Source organism: Scyliorhinus canicula, chromosome 7 (genome assembly GCF_902713615.1).
Source record: "Scyliorhinus canicula chromosome 7, sScyCan1.1, whole genome shotgun sequence".
Taxonomy (NCBI): Eukaryota; Metazoa; Chordata; class Chondrichthyes; order Carcharhiniformes; family Scyliorhinidae; genus Scyliorhinus; species Scyliorhinus canicula.
In genome coordinates this window covers 204,565,645-204,585,271 of record NC_052152.1, presented here as the reverse complement: position 1 = coordinate 204,585,271, position 19,627 = coordinate 204,565,645, and the positions used below count along the sequence as shown (strand labels likewise).

General features: G+C 49.8%; 1 protein-coding gene across 2 annotated transcripts in view; it reads left to right on the top strand.

Annotated features, from left to right (window-relative positions):
• Positions 1 to 19,349, top strand: part of LOC119969734 (double-strand-break repair protein rad21 homolog) — a 137,444-nt gene extending 118,095 nt beyond the window's left edge. For both annotated transcript variants that reach the window (XM_038803752.1, XM_038803753.1), the window contains exon 14: positions 18,014 to 19,349. In XM_038803752.1, the coding sequence (XP_038659680.1) occupies positions 18,014 to 18,202 (189 nt within the window). In that variant the 3' untranslated portion in view covers positions 18,203 to 19,349. The remainder of the gene's footprint in view (positions 1 to 18,013) is intronic.
• Positions 19,350 to 19,627: the final 278 nt, after the last annotated feature.

The window sequence follows — 19,627 nt, the reverse complement described above, 5'->3', positions numbered from 1 at the left end:
GGCCGGTGAACCGCCGCTCGACCGTTAGAAACGGCGAGCGGCGATTCTCCGAGCGGCCTGTCGTAAAACACGGCACGACGTTTGGGGGGGTGGGAGAATCGCGTGCGGGTGCCAAGGCGGCGTGGCGGGAATCGTCCGGCACTCCCGCGATTCTCCCACCCGGCGTGGGGGTCGGAGAATCGCGCCCCCTGAGTTTGAAAATTCAGAGCAGCGCCCACCCTCCAGAGCGGCCTGGCCAGTTCTCTCAGTTACACCACCCTGGGCCAGTGCACAGTCAATTCCAGCCCCACAGGTCCGCAGTCCCAAGTGAATTAACCAATAATTTGTATGTTTTCCTGAGTCTTTGACTGCTCCAATGACTTGCTGGCACAAGATTTGTAAGTAAAACATATAAAAACTTTATAACAGGAGAAGAGATAAACATGTCATGATGTCCAATTTCTCTAATAATGATAAGAAAGTCAGCATTAAGGCACTTTACCTGAATGCTCGTAGCATTCGTAACAAAATTGATGAATTAACGGCACAAATCATCGCGATTGAATATGACTTGATAGCCATTACGGAGACATGGTTGCAGTATGGTCACGACTGGGAGTTAAATATCCAGTGGTACCAGACGTTTCGGAGGGATAGACAGGTATGTAAGGGAGGTGGAGTAGCATTAATAATCAAGGACGGCATCAGGGTGGCATTGAGGGATGATATAGGTTCTATGGAGAATGAGGTTGAATCCATTTGGGTAGAAATTCTAAGAAGAAAAAGACACTGATAGGCTTAGTCTATAGGCCACCAAATAATAGCATCACACTGTGACGGGCAGTAAATGAAGAGATAACTAATGCCTGTGAAAAGGGTACAGCAGTTATCATGGGAGATTTTAATCTGCATATAGATTGGTCAAATCAGCTCGGTCAGGGTAGCCTTGAAGAGGAGTTCGTTGAATGTATCCGGGATAGTTTTCTGGAACAATATGTAATGGAACCGACGAGAGAGCAAACTATCCTAGATCTGGTCCTGTGTAATGAGGCAGGAATAATTAATGACCTCATCGTTAGGGATCCTCTTGGGTGGAGTGATCACAGCATGGTTGAATTTAGTATACAGATGGAGAGTGTGATGATAGAATCCAATACCAGGGTCCTATGCTTGAACAAAGGGGACTACGATAGAATGAGGAAGGACCTCGCTAAAGTAGACTGGAAACAAATATTTTATGGTAGGACAGTTGAGGAGCAGTGGAGTACTTTCAAAGAAATCTTTCATAGTGCTCAACAAAAGTATATTCCAGTGAGAAGGAAGAATTGTAAGAAAAGGGGTAATCTACCATGGGTGTCTTAAGGAGATACATGAGGCTGTCAAATTGAAAGAGAAGGCTTACAAAGTAGCCAAGATCAGCGGGAAACTAGAAGATTGGGAAAACTTTAAAGGTCAGCAGAAATCCACGAAAAAAGCCATAAAGAAAAGTAAGATAGAACACGAAAAAAAACTAGCACAGAATATAAGGACAGATAGCAAAAGTTTTTATAATTATATAAAACTAAAAAGAGTGGCTAAAGTAAACATTGGTCCATTAGAGGATGAGAGTGGTCATTTAATTATGGGATATGATGAAATGGCGGAGACATTGAACAAATATTTTGTATCGGTCTTCACAGTGGAGGACACTAATAACATGCCAGCAATTGACCGAGAGAAGAAGGTAGGTGCGGACCTGGAAACCATTACTATCACGAAAGAGCAAGTGTTGGGCAAGCTAATGGAGCTCAGGATAGATAAGTCTCCTGGCCCTGACGGAATGCATCCCAGGGTACTGAAAGAGATGGCTGGAGTAATAGCAGATGCACTGGCGGTAATTTTCCAAAATTCGCTGAACATTGGGGCAGTCCCAGAGGATTGGAAAACAGCAAATGTGACGCCATTGTTTCAAAAGGGAAGTAGACAAAAGATGGGGTTCAAAGATGGTTAAAAGACAAGTTCGCTTAACCTCTGTCATGGGGAAGATGCTTGAGTATTATCAAGAAAGAGATAGGAGGGCACCTCGATAGAAATTGTCCCATTGAACAGACGCAGCATGGATTCATGAAGGGCAGGTCATGCTTGACGAATCTCTTGGAATTCTATGAAGACATTTCGAGCAAGGTAGACAAAGAGGACCCAGTGGATGTGGTGTACCTAGATTTCCAAAAGGCCTTTGACAAGGTACCGCACAAGAGGCTGCTGCATAAGATAAGGATGCATGGTGTTAAGGGTAGAGTACTCGCATGGATAGAGGATTGGTTGTCTAACAGGAAACAAAGAGTGGGAATAAACGAGTGCTATTCTGGCTGGCAATCAGTGACGAGTGGTGTGCCTCAGGGATCGGTGTTGGGACCACAATTATTTACAATTTATATAGACGATTTGGAGTTGGGAACTACGTGTAAGATATCCAAGTTTGCAGATGACACGAAGGTGTGTGGCAGAGCAAAGTGTACTGAGGACTGTAAAACCTTACAGAGGAACATTGACACATTGAGTGAGTGGGCAAAGGTCTGGCAGATGGAGTATAATGTCAATAAGTGTTAAGTCGTGCATTTTGGTAGGAGTAACAATAGAACGGATTATGAGGAGAGGCTGAGGAGATTGGGATTATATTCACTGGAATTCAGACGGTTGAGGGGGGATCTAATAGAAACATAAAATTTTGAAGGGAATGGATAAGATAGAAGTAGAAAGGATGTTTCCACTGGTAGGTGAAAGTAGGACAAGAGGGTGTAGCCTCGGGACTTCCGGTGGCGGCGATGTCCGAGTGAGCCGCACATTCGGTGGGCTCTCACTCCGGCGGGACTGAACAGCTGTTTCCCCGCGATAGCGGGACCACGGAGGCGGCAGAAAGGCTGCCGGGAACAGAAGAGGAGAGCGGGCTGCAGAAAATGAAAGTGTGGGAGGCCAGCAGGTGAGGAAGAAAGAGAGAGAGACGGAGGCAAGGAGGAAGCTGACCTGAAGGGTAAGATGGCGGACCCACGGACCTTCCTTCCTCCAGGACAAAGGGAAAAAAAAGTTTGGAGTTGCTGAGGAGGGACAGCTTGGACCCACTTCAGATGCCCAGGAGGGGGTAAAAATTTAAGGTGCTGGGCAAAGGAAAGCGGCAGCGAAGGCGCTGAGGAGCGGCCTGCGGCATATGGAACAGCGGGATTCCAGAAGGCAGAAGAAGAAGGAGAAAAAGGGACAGAGACAAGGACCTGAAGAAAATTACCTGGGACCTAAGATGGCGGACACGCGGACCCCGGACTCAGCAATCCAGTTGGCGCTGGATAACATGCTCCAGGTAATGAAGTCCAGTTTTGAAGCGCTGAAGCGGGACAGCTTGGACCCAATCCAGAAAGCGGTGGATCAGCTGAACCAGAGGATGGACGCCCAGGATGTTAAAGTTAAGGAGCTGGGAGAGGCGGTGGAGGAGCAGGCGGATGCGCAAACGGTTGCAGCGGTAGAAGTGGACGGCCTGAAAGAGCGGCAGAGAAGACTGCTGGACAGAGTGGAGGAGCTGGAGAATAGAATCCGCAGGAACAATCTGAGGATGGTCGGCCTCCCGGAGGGGGCGGAGGGAGCTGATGCTGCAGCGTTTGTAGCAGACCTGCTGAAGCAGCTGATGGGAGCCGAAGCCTTTCCACGACCGTTGGAGCTGGAGGGGGCACACAGAGTGCAGGCAAGGCAGGGGCGGCCGGGCGGACCCCCCCCGCCCGATGGTGATTAGGTTCCACAGGTTCGTGGACAAGGAGCGGGTGCTGCAGTGGGCAAAGAGCGCCAGGAGCAGCACGTGGAACAACAGTGTTCTCCGCATTTATCAGGATCTAAGCCAGGAGGTGGCTCGGCGGCGAGCAGCCTTTAAGAATGTCAAGGAGGTGCTGTTCAAGAAGCACGTGAAGTTTGGTCTGCTGTTCCCAGCCCGGCTATGGGTCACGCACCAGGGTCAACACCACTACTTCTCCGAGCCCGAAGAAGCGATGGATTTTGTGAGGGACCTGGGGCTGGTCCCGAAAGGAGGCCCCAAGGACGCGAGTTAGGGCCCGAGGATTTTTGTGGGAAGGAACGCCGAATGTGCCTGGACCGCTGCTCAACGGTTTGCTGGGCCAAAGGGGCCAAGCGGACATTTGAGACTCTTTCCTTTGTTCATGGACATTTATGTGCTTTTTCTCTTTTTTTCTGTGGTTTTTTCCCTTTTTATGTTTTTTTTTTTTTCCTGTTTGGGCTTTTTGTGCAGCTCGTGGAAGACACTGGAACCGGCTTGCCCCAGTGGGGGGGGGGAGGAGGACGGGGGAACAAGGGGAATGGGACAGGAAGGCGCCGGAGTGTTGAGTCACCGGGCTAGCAGATTGGCTAGTCAAGGAAGTCAGATGGGGGGGGAAGTAACAGCCAGTAGATGGCGGGGGTGGGGGTATCGGGGGATGGGGTTAGGGGAGGGGGGGGTTGTTCTGCTGACGGGAGACGGACTTGAAATAGGCACTGGAAAGGAGGTCGAGGGTGGAGGCAGCCAAAGGGCGGGCCAGGAATGGCGCGACGCACGGGTCAGGGGCCGGCCCGAGAAAGGCTATGGCTGACCGGCGGGGTGGGGGGGGTGGGATGTGCCCCCCGACCAGGCTGATCACCTGGAACGTCAAGGGACTGAATGGGCCGGTTAAGAGGGCGCGGGTGTTCGCGCACTTGCGGGCCCTGAGGGCGGACGTAATTATGTTGCAGGAGACACATCTGAAAGTGTCAGACCAGACCAGGCTAAGGAAGGGCTGGATTAGCCAGGTCTTCCACTCGGACTTGGACTCGAAGTCCAGAGGGGTGGCAATCATGATCAACAAGCGCGTGCAATTTGAGGCAGAGGGCATATCTGCAGACAGGGGGGGCAGATACCTGATGGTACGGGGCAGACTGGAGGGGAGAAGGGTGGTGCTGGTGAATATATATGCCCCGAACTGGGATGACGTGGACTTTATTAAAAGAGTGCTGGGGAAGATCCCGGACTTGGATTCTCGCAAGCTAATAATGGGAGGGGACTTTAACATGGTCCTTGACCCGACTTTGGATCGGTCGGGTCCCAGAACGGGTAGACTCTCAGCAATGGCAAGGGAGCTGAAAGGGTTTATGGGGCAAATGGGGGCAGTGGACCCCTGGAGAGAGGGACAGCCAACAGGAAGGGGCTACTCGTTTTACTCGCACGTCCATAAAGTATATTCCAGGATAGATTTCTTTGTAATAAGCAGGGACTGTATGGGGGAGGTAAAGAACACGGAATACTCAGCAATTACCATTTCAGACCATGCCCCGCATTGGGTGGACCTGCAGTTCGGGCGAGCGAGTTATCAACGCCCGCAATGGAGGCTAGATGTGGGACTGCTGTCGGAGGAGGGGATCTGCGAGAGGCTTCGGAAATGTATAAAAAATTACCTGCAGGTGAATGACACTGGGGAGGTCTCAGCGGCGACCGTGTGGGAGGCGCTAAAGGCAGTAGTTCGGGGGGAGCTGATTTCAATTGGGGCCCACAAAGCCAAGGCAGACCGGGCAGAGATGGATAGATTGGTCAGGGAAATGGGCCGGATAGATGAAGAGCACGCGGAGTCCCCGGGGGAGGTTTTACTCAGGGAAAGGCGGAGGCTACAGGCGGAACTGGGGGCACTATCCACGAGCAGGGCCGTGGAACAGATTAGGAAGGCGAGGGGAGTGGTGTACGAGTATGGGGAAAAGGCTAGCAGACTGTTAGCGCAGCAACTCAGGAGGAGGGAGGCGGCCAGGGAAATAGGTAGAGTGAGGGACGAGGGGGGGCGCAAAGTGGAGGATCCGGCAGAATTGAATAGGGTATTCCGGGACTTCTATCGTAAGCTGTATACTTCGGAGCCGCCGGAAGAACCGGAGGGGATGAAAAGGTTTCTGGACGGGTTAACATTCCCAACAGTTGGGGGGGGGCAAGTGGAAGAGCTGGGCGCCCCGATTAGAGTAGAGGAGGTATTGGGGGGCCTAAAGGCCATGCAGTCGGGGAAGTCCCCGGGGCCGGATGGATACCCAGTAGAGTTTTATAGGAAGTTCTCTGAGCTGGTGGGCCCGGTCTTGGCGAGGGTTTTCAATGAGGCAAGGGACAGAGGGACCCTGCCGCCGACAATGTCACAAGCCACCATATCTCTGATATTGAAGCGGGGTAAAGACCCGGAGGTGTGCGGGTCCTACAGGCCAATCTCCCTGATTAATGTAGACGCCAAGCTCCTGGCAAAGGTACTGGCGGGGAGAATGGAGGACTGTGTACCGGAGGTGATTGGGGAGGATCAAACTGGGTTCGTTAAAGGTCGGCAGCTGCCGGCCAATCTGAGGAGATTGCTCAACGTGATAATGATGCCCCCGGCGGGTAGAGAGGTGGAGGTAGTGGTGGCAATGGACGCCGAGAAGGCCTTTGACCGGGTAGAGTGGGACTATCTATGGGAGGTGCTCGGACGGTTTGGGTTCGGGGAGGGATTGGTGGATTGGATCAAATTATTATATCAGGCCCCGAGGGCCAGCGTCAGGACTAACAGAGAAGTGTCGGAGTACTTTAGGTTGTACCGAGGGACTAGGCAGGGCTGCCCGCTCTCCCCGCTGCTGTTTGCGCTGGCCATAGAGCCGCTGGCGATGGCGCTGAGAGCCGCAGAGGGTTGGAAGGGGATGGTGAGGGGCGGGGTTGAACACAGGGTTTCTCTTTATGCAGACGACCTGCTCCTGTACGTGTCGGACCCAGTGGCCGGGATGGGAACTATACTGGGAATGCTGAGGGAGTTCGGCCAGTTCTCAGGATACAAATTAAATACGGTCAAGAGTGAAATGTTTGTGGTCCAGGCAAGGGGCCAGGAGAACAGATTGAGAGGGCTACCGTTTAGGCTGGTTGAGGAAAATTTCCGGTATTTGGGAATCCAGGTGGCACGAGACTGGGGCAGGCTGCATAAGTTAAATTTGGCCAGGGTGGTGGAGCAAATGAAGGGAGAGTTTCGGAGATGGGATGCACTCCCGCTGTCGCTGGCAGGGAGGGTGCAGACTGTAAAGATGACAATCCTCCCTCGATTTTTGTTTATTTTTCAGTGCCTCCCGATCTTTATCCCACAGTCCTTCTTCAAAAGAGGTTAACGGGCTGATCATGAGCTTTGTCTGGGCGGGAAAGTCTCCGCGGGTAAAGAAGGCGATGTTGGAGAGGAACCGCAGCGAGGGAGGGCTGGCTTTGCCGAGTCTGGTCAATTATTACTGGGCGGCCAACATCGCTATGATAAGGAAGTGGATGGTGGGTACGGGGTCTATTTGGGAGCGGGTGGAGGCGGCTTCGTGCAGGGGCTCCAGTTTGGAAGCCCTGGTCACGGCTCCTCTACCGCTGCCGCCGGCCAAGTACACCACCAGCCCGGTAGTGGTGGCGACCCTGCGGATATGGGGCCAGTGGAGGAGGCATGTGGGGGAGATGGGGGCGTCTGTCTGGGCGCCAATCTGCGACAACCATCGGTTTGCCCCCGGCAGTATGGATGGGGGGTTCCGAGTATGGCGGCGAGCAGGGGCGGGAAGGGTGGGTGATATGTTCCTGGAAGGGAGCTTCGCGAGTTTGAGGAGCTTGGAGGAGAAATTTGGGGTGGTAAGGGGAAATGATTTTAGATACCTACAGTTGCGGGACTTTGTTCGTAGACAGGTCCCATCTTTCCCGCGCCTCCCGCCAATGGGGATCCTAGACAGAATAGTCTCTGGGAGGGATGAAGGGGAGGGTAGAGTCTCGGGTATTTATAAGGTGCTCATGAGGGAGGAAGGGTCCCAGACAGAGGAACTGAAACTTAAATGGGAGGAGGAGCCAGGCGGGGAAATGGAGGATGGGCTGTGGGCAGAGGCCCTGAGTAGGGTAAACTCGACCATGACATGTGCTAGGCTCGGGCTGATCCAATTTAAGGTCGTTCACCGGGCCCATGTGACGGTGGCTCGGATGAGCAAATTTTTCGGGATAGAGGACAAATGCGCTAGGTGCGCGGGAGGACCAGCGAACCATGTTCACATGTTTTGGGCATGCCCTGAGCTGAGGGGGGTACTGGGAGGGATTTGCGGGGGTCATGTCCCAGGTGCTAAAAACAAGGGTGGTGATGAGCCCAGGGGTGGCAATTTTTGGTGTTTCGGAAGACCCGGGCGTCCAGGGGGAGAAAGAGGCCGATGTGCTGGCCTTTGCTTCCCTGATAGCCCGGCGACGAATATTATTGGCGTGGAGGGACTCAAAGCCCCCGAAGACGGAGTGGTGGCTTGCGGACATGTCGAGTTTCCTGGGGATGGAAAAAATCAAGTTCGCCTTGAGGGGTTCTGTGCAGGGGTTCACCCGGAGGTGGCAACCATTTATTGACTTCTTTGCGGGAGAGTGAGCGTCAGCAGGGGGGGGGGTTAGAGTAGAGTAGGAGGGAAAATATGGCGGGTAGTACCGGTGGGAGGGGAGCGGGCTTGTGCAATATGTTACGGTGGAAGTATTGAAAGAACGTGGATGTTTGCACATTTTTGCCTTTTTTGCTTCCTTTCTGATGATGTCTGTAACTGTTTATAAAGCCAAAAACTACCTCAATAAAATTGTTTATTAAAAAAAAAAAGAGGGTGTAGCCTCAAGATTAGGGGGGGGGGGGCAGATTTAGGACTGAATCAAGGAGGAACTTCTTCACTCAGAAGGTGGTTAAAGTATGGAATTCCCAACCGAAAGGAGTAGTAGACGCTACTTCATTGAATATACTTAAAGATACGGTAGATGTTTTTTTGAAAAATAAAGGAATTACAGGATATGGCGAGAATGCGGGTAAGTGGTTCTGAGACCACGAATAGATCAGCCATGATCTTATAGAATGGCGGAGCAGGCTCGAAGGGCCGGACGGTCTACTTCTGCTCCTAGTTCTTATGTTCTTATGTCATGATAATAATAGAACAATGGTCTGCTAATGTAACTACTCCCTGAACACCATCTCACTCTCCACCCACGCATACACAAGACAGACATACAGTGGGGTAGGGAAGGATCAAAATAATGGGGATTAAACTGGGAATGAGAGATTTGAGTATCTTCTCTGTTGAGGTTGAGGTCTTTGTGGACAATGATCTTCTCAGGAAACAAAGTGTTGAAAACACTAGATGGGTTGGAACTTCTGGCTGGAACCTTCAATCAGGCTGTAAGGCTTCCTCTTGGGAGTCACCTTCACGTCTACTGACCTGGGCTTTCACACAGAAGATTCCCGTTGGGTATGAGCAATTCTAACTTGCGTCCATCAGATGGACTACCTGCCTCACTGAGTCAAATCTAAAGTTCTCAACATGAGAGTTTAAAATTGATTTTCAAAGAACCCTTCTGCCTGCAGGTGGCACTGGACTGGATCCTCATCCAAATTATACTGAGCCTTCAGGAAGAATCCCTCAGGTGGACAGAATTCACAGTTCTGGCTTCACAGTTGTCTGATCGGAACCAAAATTATTGCTGACCAACAATAGAGGAAGGTATTTTGTCCCAAATCATCAAATGAGAGAGAGAGATCTGATTTAGCTTCCCTGCCTCTTGATCAAGAGTAAAACTTTCACAGGCAGAGAGCTGCTCTTGAGATCTAAGCAGAACTGAAATAAGATGATGACTGTTCTTCCAGAATCTTCTGAAGGCTCTACCAATCAACATCAAGAGCAGGATATGCCCCAGAATTTCAGAAGAGGTTATTGGCAGCTAGCAAAGTTCATTTGACCCTGCCACAAAGCACACTGCATCAAGGGCCAGTTCAAATAGCAGTTTAAACCAGGGGTGTTTCAGTTTAAAAACCAAAGTCAGCAGTATTGAAGTAGCAGAATAGAAGTTAAAAAGGGAAACAAAGGTCAGACAAGGATTTAAAAGAGGTTCCTTGTATCTCTAACAGGTAGTATTTTGAGTTCAAGTTGTGAGTCTTGAAACCTATGTAACTGTTCAAACAAGCACATAATTAAAGTCTTAGTGAGTTAAATAAAGCTTGAATTGAGTAGAATGTACATTATGACTGAATTGTCTTTTTCGTCAGTTGAAGCCAGTAAAGGGCAGCAACATTTTGGTACCTCAGATGGGATGTGTCAGTTCAGAGCAGTCGGTTTAGTCCAGCGTTAACATCTCAGTAACTCAGCCTGAGCCTGAATTAAGAGGACAGTGAGCCCCATGTGATAGCCATAATTAAGTGACTGAGGGAGCATAAAGCAAAAGACTGGGTAGCTGATTAGTTCTGAGGGTGTGTTCAAACCACCGACATTGTAGACACATTGTTAGAGCAGAAGATTAGTGATTAATGGTTAATAGGAAAAACTAGCCTCCAGTAATAATAATAATCTTTATTGTCTGAAGTAGGCTTGCATTAACAATGCAATGAAGTTACTGTGAAAATCCCCGAGTCACCACTCTCCGGCACCTGTTAGGGTACACTGAGGGAGAATTCAGAATGTCCAATTCACTTAACAAGCACGCCTTTTCGGACTTGTGGGAGGAAACCGGAGCATCTGGAGGAAACATTCACCTGAAACATCACCGTAAGTTCCAATTGTATGGAGCAGTTCGGAGTAGGTTTTAAACTCCAGACAACAAATGCTTCCAAGAATCAGTATATTTGACCAGTTTGAAGCCTTTATGTTTGAAGAGTTTGATGATTTCACTGACAATCCCTCTCTGGACACCATCCAGCTTCACTGCAATGTTGGTTTGTTCCTTGTTCCCAGACATTGTTTCTGTTTCTCTGGGTCTCACAGCTACAGGAAAAAGAAAATCAGCCTTGAGGGGTGTTCAGCAAACCTCAAGTGTGTAGACAAGAGACCGGATGGGAAGTTAGCAACAAAGGTACCTGGAAATTAGTTTACAAGGATTAAGGAGAGACACTTTCTTCTCTTCCTCTCCACCAGATCGGTGCGGAATCCAAGAAAACGGTCAATTACTGTTTTGATTAACTGAGCTTTGAGAAATGGCTGCGTCTCGACCAGAATAGGAAAAGGTACCTAAACCATAAATGCCCAAATCAACAGACAGTTTGGGTGTGATGAATGTTATCAGTAGCTGCTATAACGGTACCTTACCTTTAATGCATTGGCCCTTTAAGACCGGGCTTGGATCCCTGGAGGACTCCGCCTCTGGCTCCGCCGCCAGGAAACAGTATATAAGATGAGACTCACTCGGCAGCATGTGATGAGCACACTTCTCGGCTGCTGTACTGTTCTCAGATGATTAAAGCCTTCGAATCACGTATCTTCTCTCCTGTGTCATGATTGAGGGCATCTCAATTTAATCATCTGACACATCAAGATGGACAGCGCTCTAAAGCCAGAGAAACTCAACCTGGTCGCCAGAAGCCCCGCAAATTTTTAAATATTGGCTGCGGTGTTTTGAGGACTATATTGATTCCTCAGCGACTGATGTCAACGGCGCTCGCAAGCTGCGTTTACTACATGCCCGGGTGGGCCACCGACTCTCCTCCGCGATCGGGAACGCTGCAAATTACGAAGCTGCGGTCGAGATACTGACGAAACGCTTCGTGAAGCCGATTAATGAGGTACATGCCAGACATTTGCTCTCAACCTGCAGCCAGCGTTCCGGGGAAACTCTGGCTCACTGCGCTCACGAGGAACTGCAACCATAAAGCAGTGACGGCAGAAACCCACATGAACTTGCATATTCGCGATGCTTTTGTGTCCGGTATCAGATCCTCGTACATCCGGCAGCGGCTCGTAGAAGACGGGGCAAAGGATCTCCAAGGCACGGTAACGTTCGCCTCTTCTCTAGAAACAGCCCACCGTAACCTCCGTACATACTCCACGGACCTTGCAAAACCCTCTCAATCCCCTCCAGACTCGGCCACGCTACAGGCCTGCGCCGCGTGGCGATTCACTCACTCCGGGGATTCCCATGCTATTTCTGTGGGCAAGGTCAGCACCCACGGCAACGTTGTCCGGCCCGCTCCGCGATCTGCAACGACTGCGGGAAGAAAGGGCACTTCGCTAAAGTCTGCCTGGCAGGCCCCAAAGGCCACAAACAAAATCCTCACCAGGCCCAGAAATCAAGCTCCCGGTCTCACAGGCTCCACAACGCGGCCGCGCGGCGGCCGGACACGCCCACCTCGTGCGAGTCATGGGAGCAGCCATCTTGGCGGCGGCCATCTTCAGACCCCGACAAGTGCGACCGACGGCGGCGGCCATTTTGTGAGTCCGAATTAACCGAGGACTCTGACTACCCGCAACTAGAAGCGATCACGCTCGATCATTCGCGGCCGAAACACCTGCGAAACTCAATGATGCGGGTGCGAATCAACGGCCACGACACTCCCTGCCTATTCGAATCCGGAAGCACGGAGAGCTTTATCCATCCAGACATGGTAAGACGCTGCTCCCTGCGCATCCACCCCGCCTCCCAAACTATCGCCCTCGCCTCTGGGTCCCATTCGGTTCAAATCACGGGGTATTGTGCCGCTGACCTCGCAATTCAAGGCGCTGAATACACCCGTTTTAAACTTTACATCTTTCCTCAACTCTGCGCCTCCCTGCTACTTGGTCTGGACTTTCAGTGCAGCCACCGGAGCCTGACACTGAAGTTCGACGGACCCCTGCCCCCACTCACGGTATGCAGCCTGGCGACACTCAAAGTTGCGCCACCCCCCCTCTTCGCGAACCTCACTCCCGACTGTAAGCCCATCGCCACCAGGAGTTGCCGGTACAGTACCCAAGACATGACTTTTATCAAGTCAGAGGTTCAGCGGCTACTAAAAGAGGGGGTCATAGAGGCCAGCAACAGCCCTTGGAGGGCTCAAGTATTGGTAGTCCGCTCCGGGGAAAAGCAACGAATGGTAGTGGATTATAGCCAGACCATAAACCGCTTTACGCAACTCGATGCTTACCCACTTCCCCGCATAGCAGAAATGGTGACTCACATCGCCCAGTATCGGGTATTCTCCACGGCCGACCTAAAATCGGCCTATCATCAACTCCCTATCCGCCCAGAGGACCGCCCCTACACGGCTTTTGAAGCAGCCAGTCGACTGTTTCACTTCCTCAGGGTCCCTTTTGGTGCTACGAACGGAGTCCCGTTTTCCAGAGGGCGATGGATCAAATGGTGGACCAGTACGGCTTACGGGCTACCTTCCCGTATTTGGACAAAGTCACCATCTGTGGCCATGACCAGCAGGACCACGACGCAAACCTGAGGATGTTCCTCCAGACTGCCTGAGAAGGAGGCACAAGCCATAGTGGAGGCCGTGCGGCACTGGAGGCACTACCTAGCCAGTAGGAGGTTCACCCTCATCACCGACCAACGGTCGGTCGCCTTTATGTTCGATAACGCACAACGGGGCAAAATAAAGAATGACAAAATTCTGAGGTGGAGGATAGAGCTCTCCACCTATACATACGATATTAAATATCGCCCGGGGAAGCTCAACGAGCCCTCAGATGCCCTGTCCCGCGGCACGTGTGCCAACGCGCACAAAGACCGCCTGAGAGCCATCCACGATGACCTCTGTCACCAGGCTTGCCACTTCATCAAGTCCCGCAACCTTCCCTACTCCACAGAGGAGGTCAAGGCCATGACTAAGGCATTCCAGATCTGTGCGGAATGCAAACCGCAATTCTATTGACCAGACAGGGCCCGCCTGATAAAGGCCTCTGGGCCCTTTGAGCGACTACGTGTGGACTTCAAAGGGCCCCCCTCGTCCACCAACCGCAACATCTATTTCCTCACCATGATCGATGAGTTCTCCCGCTTCCCTTTTGCTGTCCCCTGCCCCGATATGACCTTGGCCTCCGTGATCAAGGCACTGCACAGAATCTTCACACTGTTTGGTTTCCCCGCTTATATTCACAGCGACCGGGTTACATCGTTCATAAGCGATGAGCTGCGTCGATATCTGCTCAGCAAGGGCATCGCCTCGAGCAGAACGATGAGCTATAACCCGCGGGGAAACGGGCAAGTGGAGAGGGAGAACGCAACAGTTTGGAAGGCCGTCCTCCTAGCCCTACGGTCAAGGAGTCGCCCAATTGCCCGCTGGCAGGAGGTCCTGCCCGATGCCCTACATTCCATTAGGTCGCTCCTCTGTACGGCCACGAACGAGACCCCTCACAATCGTTTGTTTGTCTTCCCCAGGAAGTCCACCTCTGGGGTCTCGCTTCCACGTTAGCTGACGACTCCGGGACCAGTTCTACTCCGGAGACACGTGAGGAGCCATAAATCATATCCCATAGTCGAGAGGGTCCAATTGCTACGCGCAAACCCTCAATACGCCTACATTGAGCACCCCGACGGCAGGCAGGACACCGTCTCCCTGCGAGACCTGGCACCCGCTGGCTCTCCCACCGACCCTGCTGGCTCGCCCACCGACCTCGACGCTATCCCCACCGACCCCCCCTCCTACCGACGCTCCCCTCCCCGCCCCGACAGCGCCCCCCCATAGCGCCCCCTGCACACCAGCTGGCGCTGGCACCGATCACCCTAGTCATCCCGGGTACCCCCCGGCTCCAAGGCGGGCAAAGGCTCAGTCAACCGTGCTCCCGGATATACCACCATCAAGACCGACCGTATCCATGGCACCACCACCGGAGCGGAGAAAGTCAGCACGGACGGTCAAACCACCCACAAGACTGAACTTATAACTTCACTTCACCCCCGATGGACTATGTGTTTTTTTTAAACGGGGGTAAATGTGATGAATGTTATCAGTAGCTGCTATAACGGTACCTTACCTTTAATGCATTGGCCCTTTAAGACCGGGCTTGGAACCCTGGGGGACTGCACCTCTGGCTCCGCCGCCAGGAAACGGTATATAAGATGAGACTCACTCGGCAGCATCTGATGAGCACACTTCTCAGCTGCTGTACAGTTCTCAGATGATTAAAGCCTTTGAATCACCTATCTTCTCTCCTGTGTCGTGATTGAGGGTATCTCATTGGGGAAATAATTAAAGGGTCTGGGATCTGTCAGACAACGACAGTGGGAAGAAGCTCATTCAGCATTAAGAAAACATGTGTCTAATGCGAGACAGCCACAGCAATACGCAGCTGCATGTGAGAATTAAGTGATAAAGAAATGGAGATAGAAAATTTGAGACCTGAATTGGAATCTGCGAAATCAGATTTATCTGATACATTATACATTACTTACAGAGGTGCAAAAGAATCAGGTGAATTTGGTCCATATGAACCGATTCCAAATGTAAACTGTGAAAGCGTAGCTAGAAAGGGAGCGAGCTGTTAATGAACGAAGCCCAGCTCAGAAGGAAGTTGAGGAATTAAATGAGAGATGTGCTGATTTATAAGCATCCGCAAAAGTGTTGCATCAAACGAGTAAAATTTCCCAACACCAAAACACTGCCATTTGAGATGTCAGCATGAGATAGATAAGTTGAAGTCACAACTCCAGATCCAGAGGGATCTGATATACAGCTTGGAGTTGTAGAGTCAAAGAATATGGAGGAAGGTGAGGTAGATTGGGGTGAACTGGATGTAGCCGCACAAGAATATAGCAATTGGGAGGACGTTAAATGGCCTGACCCTCCTTCTCCTTGTCTGAATTTTGTAGCTCCATTCCCTTCCCTTCAATTCCTATGAACCCCATAACAACACAGACCAGGGGCATAGAGTACAATACGTCACAAACAGTGATACAGTGCCCAGTTATCAGAAATAGGAAAAAAGATCCTGGTATATGAACAGTCTGCAGATCCTCATGAGTTCTTTAATTACGCCCATTAACAGGGGTTCTTCACAGTTTGGATGAGGAGGGGAAACACTTGTTGATGTGTTTAGGTTCAGCTGTTCACTCAACCTTACCAGACCCTCATAATATAGGAGGGGGAACACTCAAGGAAATGAAAACGGCAATACTAACAGCTGTGGGATACGTTCGAGGGACCTGGTTGGAGGTTTGAATAGGTGCAGGCAAAGGAAAGGTGAATATCCCAAGTCCTTTGCTAACCACCTGTGAACACATTTTAACAAGGTATACGGACCAGTTTTAAATAGACAAAATCTAGGTGTGATGATCCCCCGATGGACTGGAAATTTATCACATTCTACTGAAGAAGGATAGAAGGCGTGCTAAACCGTTGACCGGACCACCACCGCCGCCTGCACAGAATAGTGGGTATTGAGGCGCCTAACACAGGCGTGGAATAAGGAGATAACGGAAATAGGGAAGATAAAACAGACCGGGGAAGATGTACCTGTGAAATCACCAGTCATTGGATTGGATTGGATTGATTTATTGTCACGTGTACCAAGGTACAGTGAAAAGTTTTTCTGCACGCAGCTCAAACAGATCATTTAGTACATGAAAAGAAAATACGTAATAGGGCAACACAAGGTACACAATGTAAATACATAGACACCGGCATCGGGTGAAGTGTACAAGAGTAGTATTAATCAGATCAGTACATAAGAGGGACGTTTAGGAGTCTAGTACCAGCGGGGAAGAAGTTGTTTTTGAGTCTGTTCGTGTGTAACCCGGGTGAGAAGTGTCTTTGATTATGCTACCCGCTTTCCCAATGGCTGGGAGGCAGATTTGTGTGATGGACTGGGTGGTGTTCATGACTCTCTGAAGTTTCTTGAGGTCTTGGGTCAAGCAGTTGCCATATCAGGCTGTGATGCAGCCAGATAGGATGCTTTTTATGGTGCACTTGTAAAAGTTGGTAAGTATCATTGTGGACATGCCGTAGAGCAGTGTTCTTCAAACTTTTTTTCTGGGGACCCATTTTTACCAACCAGCCAACCTTCGGGACTCAACCCAGCCGACCTTCACGACCCACGCCAGCCGACCTTCGCGACCCACGCCGGTTGACCTGCGCGACCCACCATTTTCTCTTACCTTGTTTGCTGCTGCCAAAAATGGAGGAAATGGTTTTGGGTCCCTTTGGCCCTCGTACACGCTCCTCCAATGGAACCTGTTGGATGAAGGTGAAGGTGAAGCCTTCCTGTGTCGGAAGTATGGGCGTCTCCATCTGTCCAAAGTTCTGATTTTTTTTCCCGTAAAGTTTTATCAAATAAACCCCGGCCCCGAACTTGTAAAAAAAAATAAAATGAGTACAATAAATGAAAAATGAATAAACAACCCCCGAACTTATAAAAAAAATAAAATGAATTTTAAAAATGAATAAATCCCCCCCCAAACTTGTAAAACAAATCAAATGAATAAAATAAATTTTTTTAAAATCAAATTAATAAAATAAATGAATAAAAACCACTACAGAACTTGTGAAACAAAAAGCTGCAACCGTTTTTTAAAAAATAGGGGCCGCACTGTGCATGCTGATTATCAATGCGCAATGCGGCCGAATCTTTTTTTTTTAACGTTGTCGCGGCCGCTTGCAGCTGGCGTTATGAAAAGCCGGCTGCTGCACGGGGATTTGTGCGATCTGGAGGGCCGCGGACAATGGCTCCACGACCCTCCCGACACCCGCCCGCGACCCACCCACGCCACTGACTAAGAAAAACACTGATGTACAGTATGTGCCCATTATCCGTACTCCCTCGGCTGGATTCTCCCGATTTGGAGATTATGTCCCACACCAGCGTGGGAACGGCAGGAAAACTGGCACAAAACGACCACCAATTCCCCGTTTTGCTGGGGGCTAGCAGGAAGGCAGACGAGAGCATCCAGCTTTAGCTGCCGATAATGCCCGGAATATTGCCGGGTCCATGGCCAAGCATGCGCACAGCGGCGGCCTGCTGCGGCCGCGCCGTGCTTCATGGCGGATGCCGCTTACGGACCCGGCCCGTGAAATAGACCCCCCTTCGGCCGGCTCGTGTGCCCCGACCACCCCACCACAGTGCCCCCAGCCCCGGATTTGCCCACCGACGACTATGGCGGCGCTGGACTGAGTCCGCAGCTGCCACGCCGAGTTCCCGGCGAGTGAGACGACACATGTCCAACGTGAACAGGTGCAAAGATTTTCAACCTACAGGAGCTGTGCAGGGACCATGATCGCAAACAGGCTGCTGCTAAATTCTACTGTTAAATATAGCGGCAGTTTCTTTTACTTCTACTTTTGCTTTTTTCTAGCGGATCCATCAAAGTACAGGTTCAAAGATTTTCAACCTACAGGAGCTGTGCAGGGACCACGATCGCAAACAGGCTGCTGCTAAATTCTACTGTCTCCTGATGCTCAAGAAACAGTTGGTGCTTGAACTCCACCAAAAAGAACCCTATAGTGACATAATTGCAACCCCGGGATCAACATTTTACCTCTGAGTACAAATTGTTTCCCTTTTGTCTCTTTAACATAGTCTTCAGGATTACAAGAAGTATTTTTATACTTTCTGATATTGCATTGCAACTTATGATTCAGATAATGATAACCATTCCTCAAACCACAAATGTCTCAAAATAATTTTTTTGAAATATTTCTGACCTGAAATACCACAGTTCTCCTATGGTAAAGGAAGAGTTCATCTCAGGATAAAGCTAAAGTGAGAGTTCCTCCCAGAGGGTTTAACACTTGCAAGTAAATTAAAGCACATTGACCAATCCAAAAGCAATTCTCAGAATTAGTTGGACTCTGCAAAGAAAAGATTCCCAGCTGTGATCTACTTAAGTAGTTTTTAACATTGTCCATTAATTACTTGAACATTGCTTAACCTGTGAAGAGAATTCAAAGAACATTGAACGAAGGTCAGCCTGAAGTGTAATACAGTAGCAGTACCAGGTATTACTTAATACTGATTAGATAGTGAGGTTAGTAGATCGTCAAGATGGGTACTTTGATCTATCTGTCCTGTACCTCTACTCACTAATATTCAGCCCCGCTAAGTTAACTTACTAGGGAAGATTTTCCTTGTCCTGTGCCTGGAGATATTGAACTGAACTCAGACAATACAGGAAAAGAGCAGGGAGGAGTGCACAGCCCTAAGAGCACCCATCCAGTTTCCAGTATTCACGTCACCTGAGTGAACCAATAGTTGAAGAGACAAGAATACCCTTAAAAACCTATGGTTGTTGATGTACTTGTTTATCTTGGTCTATGTCCTCATTCTATCAATGTCCTATTGTCATTGAGAGTTTCAGAAATATATACATTTCTTTATAATTGGAATCATTTCAACATAAAACATTATTTTGAGGTGTTTGTTTTAAAGTTTTACGTTTGCACTGTTTTTGTACTTAATAGCAGTTCTATTTTTGCAAATAGCTTGATTTGCTTCACTTTGTTTTTGTACTTGCTACAATTATTCCTTATGGCTGTATTAACTTTGAAGGCAGGCAATTTGTTTTTTGGTTAACAGTAATTGCCACAAAATAATCTGTACTTGCTTCTGTGGTCTTTGGAACTATGGTTTTTGGCTGCGATATTTAACCTCTGTACGTAAATAAACAATGTTTGCTGGTGTTTGCAAACACGGCTGGCAGAATAGTTTATTATGTTGCTGCATTAATTATATAAATTAGCTTGATAAGAGGCCAAGAAATATGCTTCTATCTGTCTGAGAAATTAGATTTAAATATTCACTCCACCACATGTAGGTCCAAATATCCAAACACGAAAGTAGTAGAAGATCATTAGGTCGAACAAAGGGCGAAATTCTCCCCCCCCCCCCCCCCCCCCCACGACGGGTGGGAGAATAGGGGGAGGGCCTTCCCGACTTTTTTGACGCCCTCCCGCTATTCTCCCACCCCCCC